Source organism: Clupea harengus, chromosome 3 (assembly GCF_900700415.2).
Source record: "Clupea harengus chromosome 3, Ch_v2.0.2, whole genome shotgun sequence".
NCBI classification, from domain to species: domain Eukaryota; kingdom Metazoa; phylum Chordata; class Actinopteri; order Clupeiformes; family Clupeidae; genus Clupea; species Clupea harengus.
The window spans coordinates 15212109-15233608 of NC_045154.1; the positions used below are offsets into that span (position 1 = coordinate 15212109).

Here is a 21500-nt window from a genome sequence, read left to right on the forward strand (position 1 = left end):
CATAATAGCTTCAGATGAAACAATTTGTTAAAATTGGAAAAATAAACTTTAAAGGTGGGCAGCTAGTCTAATAGTTTTATTTTGGGCATAGTGGACTGGACTGCCCAATTCGTTTTCTGATTGGTTATTACCCAGGCTGTATCACTCCAACTCATTCGAAGTAGCCTAGTTGTCTAATTTCATTCAAAAATAATCCCTCGACTGAATGTAAATTACGCTTTAACAGTATAAATATACGTTTTGTTACGACGATTGTCGCATTTAAAACAGAAAGCAACCTTTTTTAAGCCATTCAAAGACTCATTTTAGGTCTCTATAAGCACCTTGTCCTCACGGAAGGTTACAATGCGCAGCCACCAGAAAGTAGTTCCAGTCAGTTTGGAGTAACTTTAGAGGGTGCACAGCTGTCAAACGCTTAAGTCGCCACAGACGTTCATCTGCGAAAGGTAAGACACAACTACCTCCCCACAAGTTTGGATTAAGGTCAATTGTTTATTTCTATAGCGTAGAAAACAATTGGGAACTAATTTAATATTTGATTTAAATATTAACATAACTAAATATTCCATATAGCGAGCGTGTTTGACTGCAACATGAACTGGAAATGGCATAGTCTGCTCGAGGCTATATTTTGCATACCTTTCCATATAAGTGATTGAATAAGTCGTTGCTAAATACGTTGTGCTACTTTGTTGAATGTGTCAGTGATACAGTAGCCTACTTAAGAGCCAAACTTGCCCAGGATTACCTTTGTCATTGTAGCTTATTTAATGTTAGTCAAAGAAAAACACAATGTCAATACATTGGAACATCTGTTGAGTCGCTAGGCAACTGAGCGAAAACGCTATAGAAATTACTTATAAGAGGGTCCCTCTTATCAAATGAGCATGTCAACACAGTCATGCAGTAAACTCAAGTGCGGATGTGTGTTTGTTCTTGTGCTTTTAGGATTTAACACACAGTAGAAATAATTCTCTTATACGAAAAGTATGGGTTACAGATGGTTAAAACAGAAATAAAGACGCTCAAGCATTTCCCCAATATGTTCATCACATCTCTAACACTAAACACTTGACCAATGCTTTTAACTATTGTCATATTTTCCCTAACTCTATACAACAATCAAACAGTTGATCCATTGCAAATAAGTGTGTAATATTGCCTCCTGCAGGACACAGGCACAGCTCCCATCATGGCAAAGGATATGGGCTCCACGTTCATCCAGCACCAGCAGCTCCACGCTGCCATGGCAGACAACATGCTGGAGCACTTGTGTCTGCTGGACATCGACTCCGAGCCAGCTGTGGCCCGCAACACAGGCATCGTCTGCACCATTGGTCAGTAGCAGTTAGTTACATTACTGGGTTCATTGGTCAGTAGCGGTTAGTTATGTTACTGTGTCCATGAGTAGCCTACATTCACATGTATTCATCAAACATAGGCTTTTATCCAGAGTGACTTACTTGCTGGACAGACAGACATTTTTGTCATTAGTCACTGTGTGTGCTCTCACCTTGCTCTACCAGAAACACACACTATCCTGGCCATGAGCACATAATGGTTAAAGTTAAAGTGTTAAAGGTTAGTGTTAAAGGTTAAGTGTTAAAGGTTAAGTATTAAAGGTTAGGTGTTAAAGGTTAAAGGTTAAAGTGTCATACGTGCAAATCCCACTTGCAGCTGTGCTTATGCTCCTCTGTTCTATCCTGTTCCATTTGGTTCTGCTATGGTATCAGTATCAGTAGAACATAGTTCATGTGAGATAAGCTTCATGTTGGCTGTGAAGTAAAGACAATGCTGCATCTCTCCCGTGTGTCTGGACAGGGCCAGCTTCCCGCAAGGTGGAAACGCTGAGGGAAATGATCAAGACCGGGATGAACATTGCACGCATGAACTTCTCTCACGGAACTCACGAGGTGAGCATGTGTTCTGATTCTACAGCAGTTCTAATGCCGCCTCCCAACGCAGTTTAGACAGCACAGTTTCATAAACATACCACAGTTCACTCTCAATATCCTAAAACCTCTCCGTTAGCTGCTCTCTCTCACTAGAGTCGGTCCCTTTGAGTGATTCCTCTGAGCGGGGCCATCGCTGAGCAGCGCTGTGGAAATGTCAGGGCCTGAAAGATGATCCAGTAGCCTTTCTCTGCCCTCTCAGGCAGCTTCGCCTCTGCTGTCTCTGGTCAATGCTGAGCCTAGTAACCCTTCCCCTTTAAAAGTCACGACTCTTTGTGACCTTTGCATTGCATCATGCTAGAGGACCAGGCCATCAAATCTATAGACATCCTAGAAAGTGATACGGCAGATACAGAGGTTAAAATAACATCAAGACAACATCATATGCCAGGTTAGAGTCATTAAGCAGGCACTCTAGGAAAGAGACATCTAAACTTCAAAGGTCATAGACTGCTGTATCTCATCTGAGCTGTTGCATTTAAGCATCAACCCTCAGAAAAGGTTAATCAGAATTCCCAAAGCTATCTCTTTTAGAGATTCCCTTTTTAAGTTGAGTCTGACAGCATTGGGCTATAAATCTATTGTCAGCGAATCCCTGCTCCATAGAGGTTAGATAGTTAGCGAATCCCTACTCCACCATAGAGGTTAGATAGTTAGCTCAGCACATTAAGACTGAGGATGAACCCTGACCTTTGCCTGTGATCTTGTGCTGTAGATACTGTATACAGGCACTGATCAGCCGCCACATTAAAACCACTGACAGGTGAAGTGAATAACATTGATTATCTTCTCACAACGGCACCTGTCAAGAGATGGGATATCTTAGGCAGCCAGGGAAGTGTCAGTTCTTGAAGTTGATGGGGAAGCGTAAGGATCTGAGTGACTTTGACGAAATGACAGATGTCTTGTGGGGAGTTCCTGGTATGCAGTGGTGAAGTACCAAAAGTGGACAAATAGGGACAGATGAACCGGTGACAGGCTCTTTGGCGCCCAAAGCTGGGAGCGAAGGCTGGCCTTTGTGGTTCGATCCCACAGAAGAGCTACTGGAGCAGAAACAGCTGAACACATGCTCAATGCTATGATAGGAAGGTGTCAGCACACTTCACAGCATCGCAGCTTACTGTGTATGGGGCTGCGTAATCGCAGACCGGTCAGAGTGCCTATGCTGACCCCCGCCTACACGGCGACCCCAACCCACTGCCTACACGGTGGGGTATAAGGTGCGCAATAACCAAAGCAAAAAGTGATCTGTGGATCAACCATAAAAACATTTTTACACATATTTGAAGATCTTTTAGAGTATTTGCCTACTATTAGTCATCCATTTTAGCGAACGCAGGCTGCCTGGTTTTGTTTACTGTTGCCTAGCAGATAGTTTTAAGAAAATAAGGTGGCGGAGGCAAGCTGCAACATTGTTTCTTCCTTTAATGCTACATAGATTTCCTCAATAACATTATAGCACAACCGTTGCATTAAAGCCAAACCTGGACTTGTGGGGACTGCATGGTCTACTCACTGAGCATCTGCAGCATTGACCATGCAAATACATTGCATCAGATTTCCTTATAGCAAGGGTAACTTCACATCCGTATGATAGCCACAGACCTAGACGGCTGTTTTCTGACAGCTGTTGTCTGTTCCTCTTTCTCAGTGCATGGACTCTTAAAAACGTGTCCAGACCCAGAGAGCTTTCTTTTGACATCTTTGCATTTTTAATTAGATCTCTAGCTAGCTAGCTTGCCGTGATCAGTCAGATCTGTCAATTGAATAGCATAAAAGGCAGCACCTGCGTCAACGCCACCTCGCGCTCATTTGAACTTTGAACTTTAATTACAAGTGAGGGTTTGAAATGCAGTGTCACTGCTTAGTAATGCACTGCTATCTGTGGTGAATTATTTTTATATGTAGGTCAAGGGCAGGATCTGCTGGGCTGGACGTGGCAGGTTTAAATAAATTAAATTAACTGTAGTCTATGAAGCCCAAAAACTAAATTACAACTATGTTTGCTTCAGACTTCACATAGTTATAACTAATGTTTGATTTAGTGTGTGGTTGTAATTGTGTCCATGTTTCTCTTGTTACAAAAAGCTCCCCTGGTGTGTTGCCAAAGGTGTGTATTTTTAGGTCATTCATTCTTGGATATGTGGGATTGAGAGCCCTGCCCATGCCTAAAGGTCATAGCACCCGTAGCATGTTGCTACACACTGAGGCACTGTGTTAGCAGGGTCCGGGGGCAAGATAAGGTCAGGGACACAATAGTCAGAAACATGCGCTGCAGTCTGGATCGTAATGTAATCGTTATAGTTGAAGACAAACCTGTAACATGATATCCTGACTGTGTGGCACTGAAATCAACCACGAGTCTCTCAGTTTCACTTCATGTATAGTAGCATTCAAATAGCCCTGCCATTCGAGTCTCTTACTTTAAGTTCATGTATAGTTGCATTCAAATAGGTCTGCCATGCGAGTCTCTCACTTTAAGTTCATGTATAGTTGCATTCAAATAGGTCTGCCATGCGAGTCTCTCACTTTAAGTTCTTGTATAGTAACATTCAAATAGGTCTGCCATGCGAGTCTCTCACTTTAAGTTCATGTATAGTAGCATTCAAATAGTTCTACCATGCGAGTCTCGGAATCCAACACAGCAGGAGTATTAAATGATATTCTGTATGTCTGCAGTTTTATTTGTCAATATAATTGATATTGTTGGATGAAGATGTCTTTGTAGTACCATGCTAATGAAGATGTCTGTCTTTGTAATACCATGCTGAAACCTGTTGATGAAGATGTCTGTCTTTGTAGTACCATGCTGATGAACATGTCTGTCTTTCTAGTACCATGCTGACACCATCAAGAATGTGCGTGAAGCTGCAGCAAGCTTCAAGCCCGGTAGCATTGATTACAGACCCGTCGCCATCGCTCTGGACACCAAGGGTCCTGAGATCAGGACTGGACTCATTAAGGGCGTAAGTGTGCCGCCTGCTAGCATGCTTTCAGCTCGACCATCACATCAATCTGAGTAAAGTTGGCAAAGTTAGCATGCTTTCAGGTCGACCATCACATCAATCTGAGTAAAGTTAGAAAAGTTAGCATGCTTTCAGCTCGACCATCACGTCAATCTGAGTAAAGTTGGCAAAGTTAGCATGCTTTCAGCTCTACCATCACATCAATCGGAGTAAAGTTGGCAAAGTTAGCATGCTTTCAGCTCGACCATCACATTAATCTGAGTAAAGTTGGCAAAGTTAGCATGCTTTCAGCTCGACCATCACATCAATCTGAGTAAAGTTAGCAAAGTTAGCATGCTTTCAGCTCGACCATCACATCAATCTGAGTAAAGTTGGCAGAGGAAGTCTGCCACCTGCTAACATGCTTTCATCATAATGCATAATCAGCATGCTGTCACCTCCATCATAACCATCACATCAATCAGAGTAAAGTTAGCAAGGTTAGCATGCTTTCACTTCCATCAAAGTACTAATCAGAGTAAAGTTAGCAAGGTTAGCATGCTTTCACTTCCATCAAAGTACTAATCAGAGTAAAGTTAGCAAGGTTAGCATGCTTTCACCTCCATCATAATACTAATCCAACCAGACAGCCCTGACTGTGACCTCTGACCTCTGACCCTCAGAGTGGCGAAGCGGAGGTTACCCTCGTGAAGGGCGAGACCATCAAGCTCGTCCTGGACGATAAGTACATAGAGAACTGTGATGAGAAGCACCTGTGGTTGGACTACAAGAACATCACCAAGGTGGTCCAGGCTGGGAGCCACATCTTTATTGATGATGGCCTCATCTCTCTCAAGGTTTTGAACATCGGTGAGTTTAAGTTTAAACTTCTACGGCGTCTGTAGAGTGTGTGGTCTGTGAAGGTGATCACGAAAGGGATACCTCTCCATGTCCCTCACCACCATATCCATTAACCATAGTACATATAGGCATATTCGGCAGTCGCCTTCTCACTTCGTCTCCTTTCATCCCCTCCTAGTCTAGACTGTCTCCGCTGTGGGATGCTGCTGTAGTCTCTCTACCTGATCTACACACACACACACACACACACACACACACACACACACACCCTCCTAGTCTAGACTGTCTCCGCTGTGGGATGCTGCTGTAGTCTTTCCACCTGATCTAATTGCAGAAATGCTCCGACCACACCCACCCACCACACTGTCATGCATTGATTCTTACCCGCTCATGATACATCTACATACTGGGGCGACAGTGGTACAGGAGGTAGAGAAGTCGTTTAGTAATCAGAAGGTTGTTAGTTCAATTCCCGGTCGAAGCGTCCTTGAGCAAGACACTGAACCCCTAATTGCTCCTGATGTGCAGTGTGCCATCAGTGTAAATGTGTATACATCCTTGTAAGTCGCTTTGGATAAAAGCGTCTGCTAAATGACTAAATGTACTCCTATTTACCACCATTGACATAGTTTTCTGTTTCATTGCTCTACTTACCCTTGTAATAGTAACCTTATGAGCACACTGTATACCCACTAAGCTGTTCTACAATACTTAAATGCTCTCTCCCCCTATCTTATGCACTATTAATTTTGTATGTATCGTGTATAAACCATCTTATGTTTGTATGTATCGTGAATATTCTCCACATGCATGCTAGCATGCTTATCCCAATACTTGTATGAATTCACCTGCCGTGTTTCCGATTCTCTCCCCTCCCTTTCTACCCCCGTCCGTTCTGGACTCTGTAAACGCCTTGAGACAATTGTATTTTGCTTTCATGCTATATAAATAAAATGAAACCTAATTGAATTAAATTGACTTGAACCTTTGCACCTGTCCACAGGTGGTGACTTCGTGGAGTGTGAGATTGAAAATGGCGGTATGCTGGGCAGCAAGAAGGGCGTTAACCTGCCCGGCGCCGCCGTGGACCTGCCTGCTGTATCGGAGAAGGACATGCAGGACCTGAAGTTTGGCGTGGAGCAGGGTGTGGACATGGTGTTCGCCTCCTTCATCCGCAAGGCCGCTGACGTGCAGGCCGTTAGGAAGGTGCTGGGTGACAAGGGCAAGGACATCAAGATTATCAGCAAACTGGAGAACCACGAGGGCTGCCGCAGGTTGGTTTCCCCTGAGCAAATAAAGGTGCGGGAGTTATCCATCTTAAAACTCAGCAGTTAAATAAATGCACCCTCTCCCTAAAGCCTAGTCCACAGAGTCCCTCCCCCTTGCAAAACTTCTGCATTGGCTTGGATACATGATTGATGGGTGAATAATTTTCCTGATTGGCTGAATCTTAATTTACCACTTTGATGGAGTATTTCTGCCCACAGTATATAGTGTGCTGATTCAACTCAGCCCCAAACATTTATGGCAGGTTCGATGATGGATCAAACTTTGCTGTGACCATGCTTGCACTTTTCGCACACCATGTTTGCACAGATTCGCTGAGATTCTGGAGGCCAGTGATGGCATCATGGTTGCCCGTGGTGACATGGGTATCGAGATCCCCACAGAGAAGGTGTTCCTGGCTCAGAAGATGATGATTAGCCAATCCAACAGAATGGGCAAGCCCATCATCTGTGCTACACAGGTGAGTTAGTGCCACCTATTGGTGTGGTTGGTTTATAATAAACATATTATATTCGAGAGAGCACTGTGGTTGTGGTTATGACTGACATAGCCTATCAAGATAGCCTAGCAGTGAAGTTGGTTCATGGTCGAGATAACCCACAGAGATAGTCTAGCCCTTGACTAAGAAAGACTAAGAAAGCATATTGCGATCTGTGGTTGGGTCATGACGACATAGCCTAAAAGCGTGACCATGGCCAGGTCGGTGACCTTGCTTGACCTTGTTGTGTGTAAGTGTTTGAGTTATCTACTCTGTTTGGCAGATGTTGGAGAGCATGATTAAGAAGCCCCGTCCCACCCGTGCAGAGAGCAGCGACGTGGCCAACGCCATTCTGGATGGAGCCGACTGCGTCATGCTGAGTGGAGAGACGGCCAAGGGAGATTACCCTCTGGAGTGTGTGCGCATGCAGCACCAGGTGTGTGTGGGTGTGCGTGCGTGCGTGTGCATCTGCGTGTGTGTGCTGTTGTGTTTGTGTATGTGGGTGTGCGTGCGTGTGCACGTGTGTGTGTGTGCTGTTGAGTGTGTGTGCGTACGTGTGTGTGTGTGTGTGTGTGTGTGTTTGTGTGCGTGTGTGTGTGTTTGTGTGCGTGAGTGTGTGTGTGCATGCGTGTGTGTGTGTGCATTCACTGCATATGGCACACTGATGCTGGGCCTGTACTCTAGTCTCTAGTCATGGACAACATTCATACATACATTCATACACAGCCTGCTTTCGCCACACTGATTCTGGGCCTCTTCAGCTCAGCTTCTGCATTTATATGTGAACTGAATGTCTTAAACCATGAACATATGTTATGTAACCATTTAGAGACAGCTGGTGCTGGCAGTTGATGTCATTTTAGCACTCATGTATTTTAGCCTCACTGCTAGCATGCTAGGTTGATCGCTATACTTCTTACGCTGAGGTTTAGGAAGCGAGGTTTAGGAAGCGAGGTCTACGAAGTGAGGTTTAGGAAGTGAGGTTTAGGAAGTGAGGTTTAGGAGGTGAGGCTTACGAAGTGAGGTTTAAGAAGTGAGGTATAGGAAGTGAGGTTTAGGAAGTGAGGTATAGGAAGTGAGGTTTAGGAAGTGAGGTATGGGAAGTGAGGTTTAAGAAGTGAGGTTTAGGAAGTGAGGTTAACTGAAGTCAGCGGGTACAGAGCTGTGCGGCTCATTAACTTGCTGAAGAGGCTGTTAGCTAGCTGGCTAGTTAGCATGACTACCAACCTGTCAAGGCAGAAATGGAGCCTCTTCATCCTCCCTAATCCCTCAACGTGCTTTGAGATGCTGCTAGCATGGGAGTGCTACATCAGTATTGACACACACCAGAGATCCCCTAGCATGGGAGTGCTACATCAGTATTGACACACACCAGAGATCTGAGTTTGTCAGAAGCATGCTTAGCCACACTGGATTGAATGCTCTTTGGTGATGATACTTGATCGCTGTGCTACTTTGATAGTTAGGTTATCGGTCTGCACCCTTAGTGGTACTAGAAACACAGAACATTTTCGTACCTCTAGGAAAAGCTTGTTTTCCCAGAGGACGTGGTTGAGGCCTGTACTGGTCATTTGCAAAAGTTACGTGATGAAAAAGTTATATTTGCCCTTTTAGTGCCAATTTCATAAAATCCTAATTGAAATAAAATTAACAAGAGGTCTACATAATTTTAGAAATGGTGTCGGCCTAATTGTTTCCTGAAAAACTGGCGTACGCTACTCCGGGAGGGTTCCGCTGATATGATATTTTAAGTAGACTAGGCCAAGGATAGGTTTTAGACATTTCAGAAAACATGCTAACATTTTATATTATTTTCTTGATATCCACGCCCAGTTACACTAAAGATGATGTTGGTCCGAGAGCGGACCAGATGTGGCACACACCACCAGTGGGGTGCCGGGCAAAATCCACCGGTGGACAGATATATACTTCTATGACCTCTAACAAAACACATGGGAAATAGTAACAATAAACAAGATTTAGAAATGGACCCGTTTACATTTCTTACACTAGCATCACATGATTTACCGATATACCGATATATATATTCGTGATTACTCGAATACTCAAGAACTCTGTGCAACCCCTTTATTATATGAATATACTATGGCTACTCATTTTGTGTGTGTGTGTTTTACTATTTGTTATATGTTATCAACCAATCAAAGGTGTCCCCGCAGGGTCTGCTAGTCTGTGGCCTGCATGTCTGTGGCATGGCGGAGGACCCGTCACCCTTCACACTGCACATCAGGCATGGCTAATAACTAAAGGTCCATTACCACGGCTTTGGCTTCGACTGTTGGGCGTCAGTTGGTACACATGTTCACAGGAACAACACTTGATTTCCCCTAAATAAAACTCCTGCTAGTCACTAAAGGAACTGAAGAATGAAGAACCAAGAAAGTTGTATTTGTGTGTTTTGTTAGATTCTGTAGTATATTTTTCAACGTTCAAATATACCTTGCTAAGAGTACAGGTCTACAGTACAGCACTACAGTACAGCCTACTGAAGATATACTATACTTCAATTATACTGTATAATACATGTAGCCTACTAAGTATATACTATACTCATGAGTGCATGGCTCTCTCTCTCCCTGTGGTGCAGATCGCCCGTGAGGCCGAGGCCGCTACGTACCACCGGCAGCTGTTCGAGGAGATGCGCCGTGTCACTCACCTGACCCGCGACCCCACCGAGACCGTTGCCATCGGCGCCGTAGAGGCCTCCTTCAAGTGCTGCGCCAACGCCATCATTGTCCTCACCAAATCCGGCAGGTCAGAGAGCACACACATATACACACACACACATACACATATACACACACACACACACACACACACACACATACACATACACACACATATAGTTACACATACACACACACACACATATACACACACACACATATACACATACACATATACACACACACACATACACATACACATACACACACATATAGTTACACACACACACACACACACACACACACACACATATACACACATACACATACTCATACACATACACACGCATGCATACACATACACATACACATACACATACACATACACATACACACCCATTCTAATGGAGTGCCATGGCAACCTAAATGCCAGAGCTTCCATGGCGACCTTTCCAGTCCTGAACCCTGACATTCACTAAGTTATTTTTAACTCTTCAGGCGTCCACCCCAGGGCTTCACACACACACACACACACACACACACACACACACACACACACCTGTTAATATATTTCATACAATAGACACACATACACATACACAAACACACACATTGAACATATATGTACCTGTGCGTCTTCTCATTCATAAAAAGAGCCCTTGGACAGTTACTTGTTGTCATGAAACAGACAGCTGTCTCTGAAACGACCGGCCTTGCACCAGAGAAGGGTCTTTCTGACTCGATGTCTGTGCTGAAACTGTACCCGTCATATGGGCTCCTCGCGAGGGACAGCTGTGAATGTGTGTGTGGTCCTGTCGGCCACTGCCCCTATTGTGCATTCCCACACGTACATGTCAATCTCAACGAGAGATGGTAAAGACTGCAGGCCCCAGAATGCAATGCAACTGTACTTGAGAGCAGAAGTGGCCTTTTGCTTGGTTTGTCGTAGTTTACAGTCTCATTAAAGAAGTATTGATTATGTCATTTTAATTGTGTATGAATACACATATAGGTTTCTAAAGAATCAAGTAATAAGAGATGTATGTCTGGTGGTTGCTGTGATACAAAGTTTGGCAGAGCTTGTCAACCTGATGCTGCATTAGTTTGTTCATGTTACCTCCCTATGGAACTAGGTACTAGGTGTCTGACTCCTCCCTCTTTTAGCTCAGGTGGGTCTGACCTCTCACTCCTTTAGCTCAGGTGGGTCTGACCTCTCACTCCTCTCACTGACTCCCTCCTCCTGTTCCTCCACAGGTCTGCTCACATGCTGGCCAGGTACAGGCCCCGCGCACCCATCCTGGCCGTGACCCGTTGCGAAATGGCCGCTCGCCAGGCCCACCTGTACCGGGGAATCTACCCCATCCTTTACACCAAGCCCGCCCACGATGTCTGGGCCGAGGACGTCGACCAGAGGGTCAACTTCGCCCTGGAGATGGGTAAGCGTCAGTCTTTCCAGTCTGATATGTCAGTGAGCTCGTAACTGCATAATGTTTTAGAACTAAGGTACGTAGACGTCAAGAAATGTGCGTCTCTAATACTACACCTGTGGCTAAAAGTTATCTCTTGGTAACACTAACAGATCTACTGAAGATCAACAAAGAGTCCCCATCCCTGACACCCCCCCACACACACACATACACACACACACACACACACCCCACACACACATGTATATATTCTCTCGGACAAACACTCAAAATAGTGCCTCCTCATCTGTGATGTACTCCTGGAGGTACTGCTTATGCCCACTAGGAAACAGGATTTTCTTTCCTTCAATGTGTGTGTACTGATAGTAATAGAGACACTAACTCTGCAAGCTGATGAGGTGTGTGTGGGTCGAGAGACACTCTGACAGTGAGACCAGTAGTGAGAGTAGTAGGACATTTAAAAACCCTCTTTCTCTCCTCAGGAAAACACCGCAAATTCTTCAAGTCTGGGGATGTGTTGATCTGTGTCACCGGCTGGCGTCCAGGCTCCGGCTACACCAACACCATGCGTGTTGTTCTGGTGCCTTGAGCGCCACCTACGTGATGCCACCACCCCCCCCCAACCCCCCCATAAGAAGAAACCACGTCCCCCTACCTCCCACCATAGAACAGAAACACAAGGAAATGAAAAGAACTTAGTGTTACCAAATCACCTGGTGACCACCTCACAGTCATCGTCTGGTATCTTGAAGCGTGATAAGGAGTTTGGGTCTGTGAGAGGTGGAGAGTGATCCCTGTATGGATGTAGAGATCTGTGACGCTCTGCTGTGTATTTTCACTCATACACTCACACACACACACACACACACTCACAACCACCCCACACACACACACACACACACAAATATCCTTATGCAGGCTTCACTTGACTGCCACAATGAGACTGAGAACTTGTACCTACTTGGCTTCCACCTATTAAAGATATGACCACTTTCAGCAGCAATCAGTTTCTTCTTCTTCCCATGTTTCCCCCGACATTGCCTCTCTCTCAGTGGCAGTGAGACAGTGACACCTGCTGGTGCTGTGAGGAAGTGCTGGGAGGCCGAGGCCTGAGGCCTAGGTCAGCTGAATGTCACCCAGTTCCACTCCCATTCTCAGCGCATGCATCTGCCCAGGAGATTGATCCTCACAGTAAGTGCAGAAGTAGACGGGGGTCTGTCCACACGGCCCAAATGAGAACACTATGAAAGGGGGACCGCACTCTTGGCAGTCACTCAGTGCGTAATAGGTAAATCTTCACAATAGATTTAAGTGTGATGTAAATTACTTGAATTTGATCACTGCACAATGTGTAGAAATAAACCACAAATAATAATAGCAGAATTAAGACACTGCACATACACTAACACACACCACACACATACACTCGCACACTCCACACATACACACACACACCACACACATACACTCACACACACCCACACACACATACACTCACACACACCACACACATAGACACACACAAGAAGAAAGACTCAGTCAGCTGAAAAGAGACCTTCCTCTGAAATATCCTGGTTTTCTACGAGCATCAGATCTACTCCTTACATCTTGACCATCTCCCTCTGAATACGGCATTTGCACCTTGCACTTTCCCCAGCCTATAGTCATACCTGTATGTATGCATCTCTCTCAGTTTGTCATCAGGTGTTTGTCTGACTGCGCAGACACATCAGCCACTAGATGGCAGTATGTAAATGTGAGGGCAGATAGCTGAGTGATGGCTGCTTGTTCCTCGCCCTGAGTGTGTCCCTGTGTGTGTGAGTCTGAGTGTGTGTGTCTGAGTGTGTGTGTGTGTGTGTGTGTGTGTGTGAGTCTGAGTGTGTGTGTGTGTGTGTGTCTGAGTGATGGCTGCTTGTTCCTCGCCCTGAGTGTGTTCCTGTGTGTGTGTGTGTCTGAGTGTGTTCCTGTGTGTGTGTGTCTGAATGTGTTCCTGTGTGTGTCTGAGTGTGTTCCTGTGTGTGTGTATCTGAGTGTGTTCCTGTGTGTGTGTGTGTCTGAGTGTGTTCCTGTTTGTGTGTGTCTGAGTGTGGAGTGAGTGAACGAGTGGGTGTGTATTTGTGGGAGAAGAGGACGTCTTGTACACCAAAAAGGTAATCTGTGTGTAACACACTTCCTTGGCTGTGGGGCACATGCGAGGTGCTTGACATGCATGTTAATCTCCTCTTATCTCAGTTCTGCTGTCCATCCAGAGCAGTTCACAGGCTCACTGTGATAGTCAGACACCCATCCTCTAGTCGCCACCAGAGGCTCAGATTCACTCACACTGAGAGAGGATGTGTGTGAGAGAGGGGGAGTGTGTGAGAGAGAGAGAGTGTATGTGAGAGAGAGAGGGGGGGGTGTGTGTGAGAGAGAGGGGGTGTGTGAGAGAGAGAGAGAGTGTGTGTGTGTGAGAGAGAGAGTGTGTGTGAGAGAGAGAGAGAGTGTGTGTGAGAGAGAGAGAGTGTGTGTGGGAGAGTGGGTGTGTGTGAGAGAGAGGGGGTGTGTGTGAGAGAGAGTGGGTGTGTGTGAGAGAGAGTGGGTGTGTGTGAGAGAGAGTGTGTGTGAGTCAGAGAGGGAGTGTGTAAGACTGAGTGTGAGAGAGTGTGTGAGTGAGTTAGTGTGTAAGAGTGTATGTGAGAGTGTGTGTGACTGCGCCGTTTTCATTTCACATTAAAATTCACATCACCTCACAGTGTCCTGCAGACAAGACAGATCCTTCTAACCTGCACAGACAGTGTGTGTGTGTGTGTGTGTGTGGGAGTGACGTGTCTTAGTGCTATAAGCAACCAGTGGCTAGCTGAAGCAATGCTGTGTGTGTGTGTGTGTGTGTGTGTGTGTGTGTGTGTGTGTGTGTGTGTGTGTGTGTGGAGACTGCTGATGGTGTCAGATGGTGTCAGGTATGCTAGCTAACGACGTCAGGCATGCTAGCTAACAACGTCAGGCATGCTAGCTAACAGCATCAGATATGCTAGCTAACAGCATCAGATATGCTAGCTAACGGCGTCAGGTATGCTAGCTAACAGTATCAGATATGCAAGCTAACGGTGTCAGGTATGCTAGCTAACAGTATCAGATATGCAAGCTAACAGCGTCTGGTATGCTAGCTAACAGTATCAGATATGCAAGCTAACGGCGTCAGGTATGCTAGCTAACAGTATCAGATATGCAAGCTAACGGCGTCAGGTATGCTAGGTGGCAGAGAGATGCGTGGTCGGGTGGGGGAGGAAGGCGCCAGCACTGTTGCCTAGCGAGGGATTGATCCAGCACGGAGTGGAGGAAGTGGGTGATGCTATCTGCCTCAGGACCTACATCAGGGAGAGCCTGAATCTGACAGACCAGCACACACACACACATATGAACACACACACACACACACGATATGAACACACACACACACACACATATGAACACACACACACACAGATATGAACACACACACACACACACACACACACACACACACACACACGAACACATGCACATGCATGCACATACACACACACACACATATGAACACACACACACACACATATGAACACACACACACATGAACACATGCACATGCATGCACATACACACACTCACACACACATATGAACACACACACACATGAACTCTTGCACATACACTCACATGCATGCACATACACACACACGCACACATACATGCACACACATGCATGCACATACACACACATGCAAACACACACACAAACACATGCACATACACACACACATAAACACACACACACACCCAGGGCATGGCGACTGACTGCCACTGCAGGGGCTGGATTCTCAAGGACACCACCTTCCAGCCTGGCTCAATCTGTCTCAGGGCCGAGCAGGAGAGAGAGAAAGAGGAGCAAGAGAGGGAGAGGGGGAAGGAGAGAAATAGAGAAAGAAACAGACAGAGTGAGAGAAAGAGGAGCGACTAAGCTATTAGGAGCATAACAGCCAATCCTGAAAAGAACAACACCTTGTTGTTGTTTGTTTGTTTACTTCCTCCGGTTCAAATGCAAACCCTGCAGAGATTCTGCACTGCACCCTTCCATGGGTTCTGCTCTAATTTAAAATTCTCTGAAATTACATAGATGAGGATAAAATATAGCGTGTGTGTGTGTGTGTGTGTGACTGTTAACAGCTAGGTTCTAGCACAATGACCTTGTTATTTTTTTTCTCTGTAACATTACAGGTGAACACACAGAGGCCCTAGTAAGAGTTGAGTCGCTGGCTACAAGTCTCCACCTGAACACCTGAACCCATCCAATGAGTAATAGTGCCCTAGTCAGGGCCGTATGCCAGCGTTACAGTCCTTGGCCTTCATCTGCACTGCCGTAACCTCAGTAACAGAGCCCTAGTCCTGGGACTTCATCTCCACTGCCGTAACCTTAGTAACAGAGCCCTAGTCCTTGGCCTTCGTTTGCACTGCCGTAACCTCAGTAACAGAGCCCTAGTCCTGGGACTTCATCTCCACTGCCGTAACCTTAGTAACAGAGCCCTAGTCCTTGGCCTTCGCTTGCACTGCCGTAACCTCAGTAACAGAGCCCTAGTCCTGGGACTTCATCTCCACTGCCGTAACCTTAGTAACAGAGCCCTAGTCCTTGGCCTTCGTTTGCACTGCCGTAACCTCAGTAACAGAGCCCTAGACCTGGGCCTTCATCTGCACTGCCGTAACCTTAGTAACAGAGCCCTAGTCCTTGGCCTTCGTCTGCACTGCCGTAACCTCAGTAACAGAGCCCTAGACCTGGGCCTTCATCTGCACTGCCGTAACCACAGTAACAGAGCCCTAGTCCTGGGCCTTCATCTCCACTGCCGTAACCTCAGTAACAGAGCCCTAGTCAGGGCCTTCATCTCCACTGCCGTAACCTTAGTAACAGAGCCCTAGTCCTTGGCCTTCGTTTACACTGCCGTAACCTCAGTAACAGAGCCCTAGTCCTGGGCCTTCATCTCTACTGCCGTAACCTCAGTAACAGAGCCCTAGTCCTTGGCCTTTGTTTACACTGCCGTAACCTCAGTAACAGAGCCCTAGTCCTGGGCCTTCATCTCTACTGCCGTAACCTCAGTAACAGAGCCCTAGTCCTTGGCCTTTGTTTGCACTGCCGTAACCTTAGTAACAGAGCCCTAGTCAGGGTCTTCATCTGCACTGCCGTAACCTGAGGTGACTTTGTGTGGCAGTGGGGTGGCATCATCATGTGCTGTGAGATCACAAACGCCGTCAGGAAACAAATCAATGTGACACGAGAGAGAGAGAGGGATTTCGGAGTCGTCTGTAATTCAGATTCCACAATGGCACAGTATGGATTTGGGGGGAAAAGGCAAAACAAACAAAGGTGTATCTGAAAGGAAAACTGCATAGCTTGGTAAAGATATTACCTTTGAGAGAGAGGGGCCCCGTCTCACCCGCCCAACCCTGTTTGCTCCCACAAGATGAAAAGGATTCTGCACCGGCACTGGAGGCCATTAAAGATAGAAAACAACACAGGGAAAAACTGTGGAAATATACAGTTGGCAAGGACTTAACAATACACATTATAGGAAACAGTTTGCTTGGGTTGAACATAGTTAAAATAAATAATCGCAGCCGTCTTCATTTGCCTCCAAGTGTCCTGATAAATATACAGTTCAGTATTGTACAATATGTGCATTAGGAAAATGATATCGGATAGTGACACTTTTAATTACAATTGCAGTTGTTATTGAATTATTATTACTATTGTTTACATAGACTGTAACAACTTTGGCATTTGGGTGTGAAATGACATACTTTTAAAAATGGTGATGTGTTAGTGCATCGTTACTATTGACAACCTCCTCCTGTTCCTTTGAGAGGCAGAAGGCTGTGCTCTGCAGTACAAAAACTGTCCATGTGCAAAAGCAAACACTCAGACACACAGTTTATTGCTTAAGTACTGCACGGGTACACATACGAAGCTCATACAAAACGATTGCGATACATTCTTTATTTGATCTGGTTTGTGGTGGAAGTGAAGTGTCTGCTCCTCATTTTGGGGCTCTAAGGCAGTCGAGTTAAAAAAGGATTAGACTAACCCTAACCCAGTCGAGTTAAAAAAGGAAAGGCCATAGATACTGACTCGACCCCTCTGTCAACAAGCTTGTTTCCCTGTACCATAGATACCAAACACTATCCCTCTGTCAACAAGCTTGCTTTTCTGTACCATAGATACCAAACACTACCCCTCTGTCAACAAGCTCGCTTCCCTGTACCATAGATACCAAACACCAAACCCTATCCCTCTGTCAACAAGCTCGCTTCCCTGTACCATAGATACCAAACACTACCCCTCTGTCAACAAGCTCGCTTCCCTGTACCATAGATACCAAACACTACCCCTCTGTCAACAAGCTCGCTTCCCTGTGCATGGGGTCAAGGCCTAGGCCTTAGAGGAAAGATCAGCCATGGTTTGGGTAATTGGGTTGCTGAGTGTGAGTGTGACTGTGTGTGTAAGTGTCTGTGTGTGTGTGTGTGTGTGTGTGTGTTTGTCTATACTTGTTAGTGTGTGTGTGTGTGTGTGTGTGTGTGTGTGTGTGTGTGTGTGATCTAATGCCTGAAGTTGTATCAGGCAGTAGTCTTTGCCTGTTTTTAAAATAGGCAGTAGTCTTTGCCCGTTTTTGAGGCAGTAGTCTTTGCCTGTTTTTAAAATAGGCAGTAGTCTTTGCCTGTTTTTAAAATAGGCAGTAGTCTTTGCCTGTTTTTGAGGCAGTAGTCTTTGCCTGTTTCTGGAAGGATGCAAACACCAGTAGAAACCCACTCATGTTTGTATTTTAGGGGGAGATCACCCTCACTCATGTGAACCTACGGTACTCATGACCACACACATACACACACACACACACAAACACACACACTCATATACTCACACACACACACACACACACACACACACACACACACACACACACACACACACACACACACACACACACACACACACACACACACACACACACACACATATACTCACACACACACACATACACACACTCACTCACAGTCACACCATCCTCAGCCAGCAGTATTGGTAAAGTGGCTGTAAGAAAAGCTGGGAAGACGAAGGTCGAAGGTCGAAGTTCAGGATGTAGCCTCAGAGACACAGCCAGAGGCATGTGGCTGCTATTATTAGATTTCTTTTCTTATTATTTGAGAGTTTTCCTTGTTGATATTAAATTTATTTGGCTGAAACAAAAAAAAAGCTTTCGATAGTTTTGGTTTAGAAAAGATGGAGTGAATGGAGATGATGTCATGAAGGCCAAATGCCAGTGTGTGTTTGGTGTTGAATGACTGTGATCGTCTGTGACTGCCTGTGTGGATGAGAGCAGAGTATTTCTGTGTGGTTACATGGTAACTGTTGTCATGGTGCTGAATGATGGGGAAAAATAGTCAAAGCCAGTTCCAGTGTGTCACCTCACAAATTTGAGGGCAGTTTGGGGTGAGATGGGACCCCCCCCGGCATCCCAGGGGCCGAGCCGTCTCGAGGGGGGGCTGTGGGTGACCCCCCCTGCAAGAGTCTGGGGCTAAGTGGCGCAGGAGAAGTCTGTCTGGACAGGGTGACGGGACCCGGTATGGTGCAGAAGGGTCTGCTGCCGAGCGAGGGGGAGGTGCGCGCGGAGAAACACGTCTTTAGCTCCGTGTGCGGAGAGCACGTCTCTGGTGACACCAACACCGTCACCTTTGACCCCTCCTTGAGCCGTGGCGGCGGGGTGTGCGAGGCGGTGATGGTGCTCACGTCCTGCAGGGAAAGGTCCACCACACACTCGGCCACCTCCCTCTGCAGGCTCGGCGTCTGCAGGGGAAAGAGGGTGTGTGTGGCGGTAAGCAAGCCCGGGGAGGCCGGGGCGCCGGAGGCACAGGAGGCCTGACCGGGACCAGGGCTGGGGCCAGGGCTGTGCTGCCAGCGCTTCTCCAGTAGGGGGCTCTGCAGCAGGGGGCTGGGCACGGGCGACGTGTCCGAAGGTGAAGCGGTCCGGGAGCCGTACTGAGCCAAAGAGGCGAGCGCCGAGGACTCAGGCATTAGGACCGGCGTAACCACCACCTGATGCCCTGCCTGCCGTGCAGGCGTGCTGGACGGGGGCGACAGGGACACCGGCTGCTCCAGAAGGTTCCGGGATGCGGTGGGGGACCTAGAGGTGGAATAGAGGGCAAAGGGCTGGTTGCTGGAGGTCCTGCCCAGCCGGATGAGCTCCTGGCTGGGCCTGGCCAGAGCCGGCTTGGCCTGGGAGGCCTGCAGCTGGCTCAGGATGGGGTTGATGGAGCTGGCGATTAACGGGGCGAGGCTGGAGCCCGCAGCAGCAAACGGGCCCCTCCCTGCGGCTGCTGCTGCTGCTGCTGGCGCCCCCTGCTGGAAGAAGCCTGGTAGCGGCACGGTGGAGAAGGACTCCTGAGAGAGGGGCAGGGTGGGGGCCATGTGCGGCGGGGGGGAGTGCAGCTGGGCAGAGCTGGAGCTGGTGGACACGCAGACGGGGGACGGCTGCCTTTGGGGAAACGATGCGGCGGCGGCCCCCTTGGACCGCGATGGTAAGGTGACGGTAGTGGTGGTGCAGGTGGTGGTGGAGGTGGTGGCGGACGACAGGAAGGAGCGGGGGGGGGACTGGAAGCCGGAGAAGAGGGATGCTGAGGAGGCACGCTTGGCCCTGAGCGAATCCAGGATGGGCGTCTCCACCCCCGAGGAGAACTGAGACGGGCCCGGGGCGGCTGCAGCCAGCGACGACGCCCCGGACGGGAACCTCCTGGCCTGGCCGGGGCGCCCCTTGAGTGAGCCCAGGCGGGCCGCGGGGGGGCGGAAGAGGGTGTGGGGGAGGTGGGGGTGGCGGGTGAGGGCGATGCCCACCGACGTGGTCGCCGCGGCAGCCTGCAGCGGAGCCTGGATGAGGGGGGCCCAGATGACGGGAGTGTGTGCGGGGTCACGGCCGCGGAGGCTGCTGGTGTTGGTGGGGACGAGGTGGGCGCAGTGAGCCATGTCCCGGTCGTGCTGCACGATCTGCTGGATGATCTCGTTCTCCTGATAGTTCAGCACTCCTGAGTTCAGATCACACTGGACTTTGTGCTGCAGGACAGAGCTCTTCTTTCCTACAAGGCAAAGGAAACTCATCTCAGTCATCATCACATTACCTTACACTACATCATCTTACACATACACTACACCATCTTACACGTACACTACATCCCCTTACACGTACACTACAGCACATTACACGTACACCAACCCCTAGTGAGTTTAAAGGGGAGCCTTATCTCTTGGTGGAACTAACACAGTGAGTTTAAAGAAAAGCCTCATCTCTTGGTGGAACTAACACAGTGAGTTTAAAGGGGAACTCATCTCTTGGTGGAACTAACACAGTGAGTTTAAAGGGGAACTCATCTCTTGGTGGAACTAACACAGTGAGTTTAAAGGGGAGCCTCATCTCTTGTTGGAACTAACACAGTGAGTTTAAAGGGGAACTCATCTCTTGGTGGAACTAACACAGTGCGTTTAAAGGAGAGCCTCATCTCTTGTTGGATTAGAGGAAAAATCCAAATGGCAGGAGCGAGAAGGACAGGAAACCCCAGCAGGTGGCAGTAAATGGCCAAAGCGTGGGTTTGTTAAGTCCATGCAACAGTACCAGAGCCCACGCTGCAGGGCGTAATCCTATTCTTAAGCAGTCCATAAAACAGGAGGTTCCATACCCATATGGGTCAACGCGCCTACTCACTCGAGAATGCACAACTGTTCTTTGAATACTCTGCATTGGTTAACATGTCTGAAATGGCGCAAATTGGCTGCTATTGCCACATGAATTATTCAGCTCCTGGGGTGGCCACATCAGACA

At 47.3% G+C, this 21500-nt stretch overlaps 2 protein-coding genes across 2 annotated transcripts in view; one reads left to right on the plus strand and one right to left on the minus strand.

Moving 5' to 3' along the window:
• Positions 1-364: 364 nt before the first annotated feature.
• Positions 365-12640, plus strand: LOC105892486 (pyruvate kinase PKM-like). Its single transcript, XM_012818751.2, has 11 exons — positions 365-446; positions 1172-1337; positions 1822-1913; positions 4787-4918; positions 5581-5767; positions 6762-7032; positions 7355-7505; positions 7807-7959; positions 10132-10298; positions 11465-11646; positions 12120-12640. Exons 2-11 carry the CDS (start codon positions 1193-1195, stop codon positions 12224-12226), a joined length of 1587 nt encoding a protein of 528 aa, XP_012674205.2. The 5' UTR covers positions 365-446; positions 1172-1192; the 3' UTR covers positions 12227-12640.
• Positions 12641-18618: 5978 nt separating this feature from the next.
• Positions 18619-21500, minus strand: part of hcn4l (hyperpolarization activated cyclic nucleotide-gated potassium channel 4l) — a 36056-nt gene continuing 33174 nt past the window's right edge. The window contains exon 8 of the mRNA XM_031564683.1: positions 18619-20760. Within this exon, the coding sequence (XP_031420543.1) occupies positions 19100-20760 (1661 nt within the window). The 3' untranslated portion in view covers positions 18619-19099. The remainder of the gene's footprint in view (positions 20761-21500) is intronic.

Excerpts from the sequence above, each read along its gene's own strand:
- LOC105892486 (XM_012818751.2), top strand. The coding sequence starts at position 1,193 with ATGGCAAAGGATATGGGCTCCACGTTCATCCAGCACCAGCAGCTCCAC. Across the intron at positions 5,768-6,761 it reads TCTCAAGGTTTTGAACATCG|GTGGTGACTTCGTGGAGTGT; the intron begins GTGAGTTTAAGT and ends ACCTGTCCACAG. Across the intron at positions 11,647-12,119 it reads CAACTTCGCCCTGGAGATGG|GAAAACACCGCAAATTCTTC; the intron begins GTAAGCGTCAGT and ends TTCTCTCCTCAG.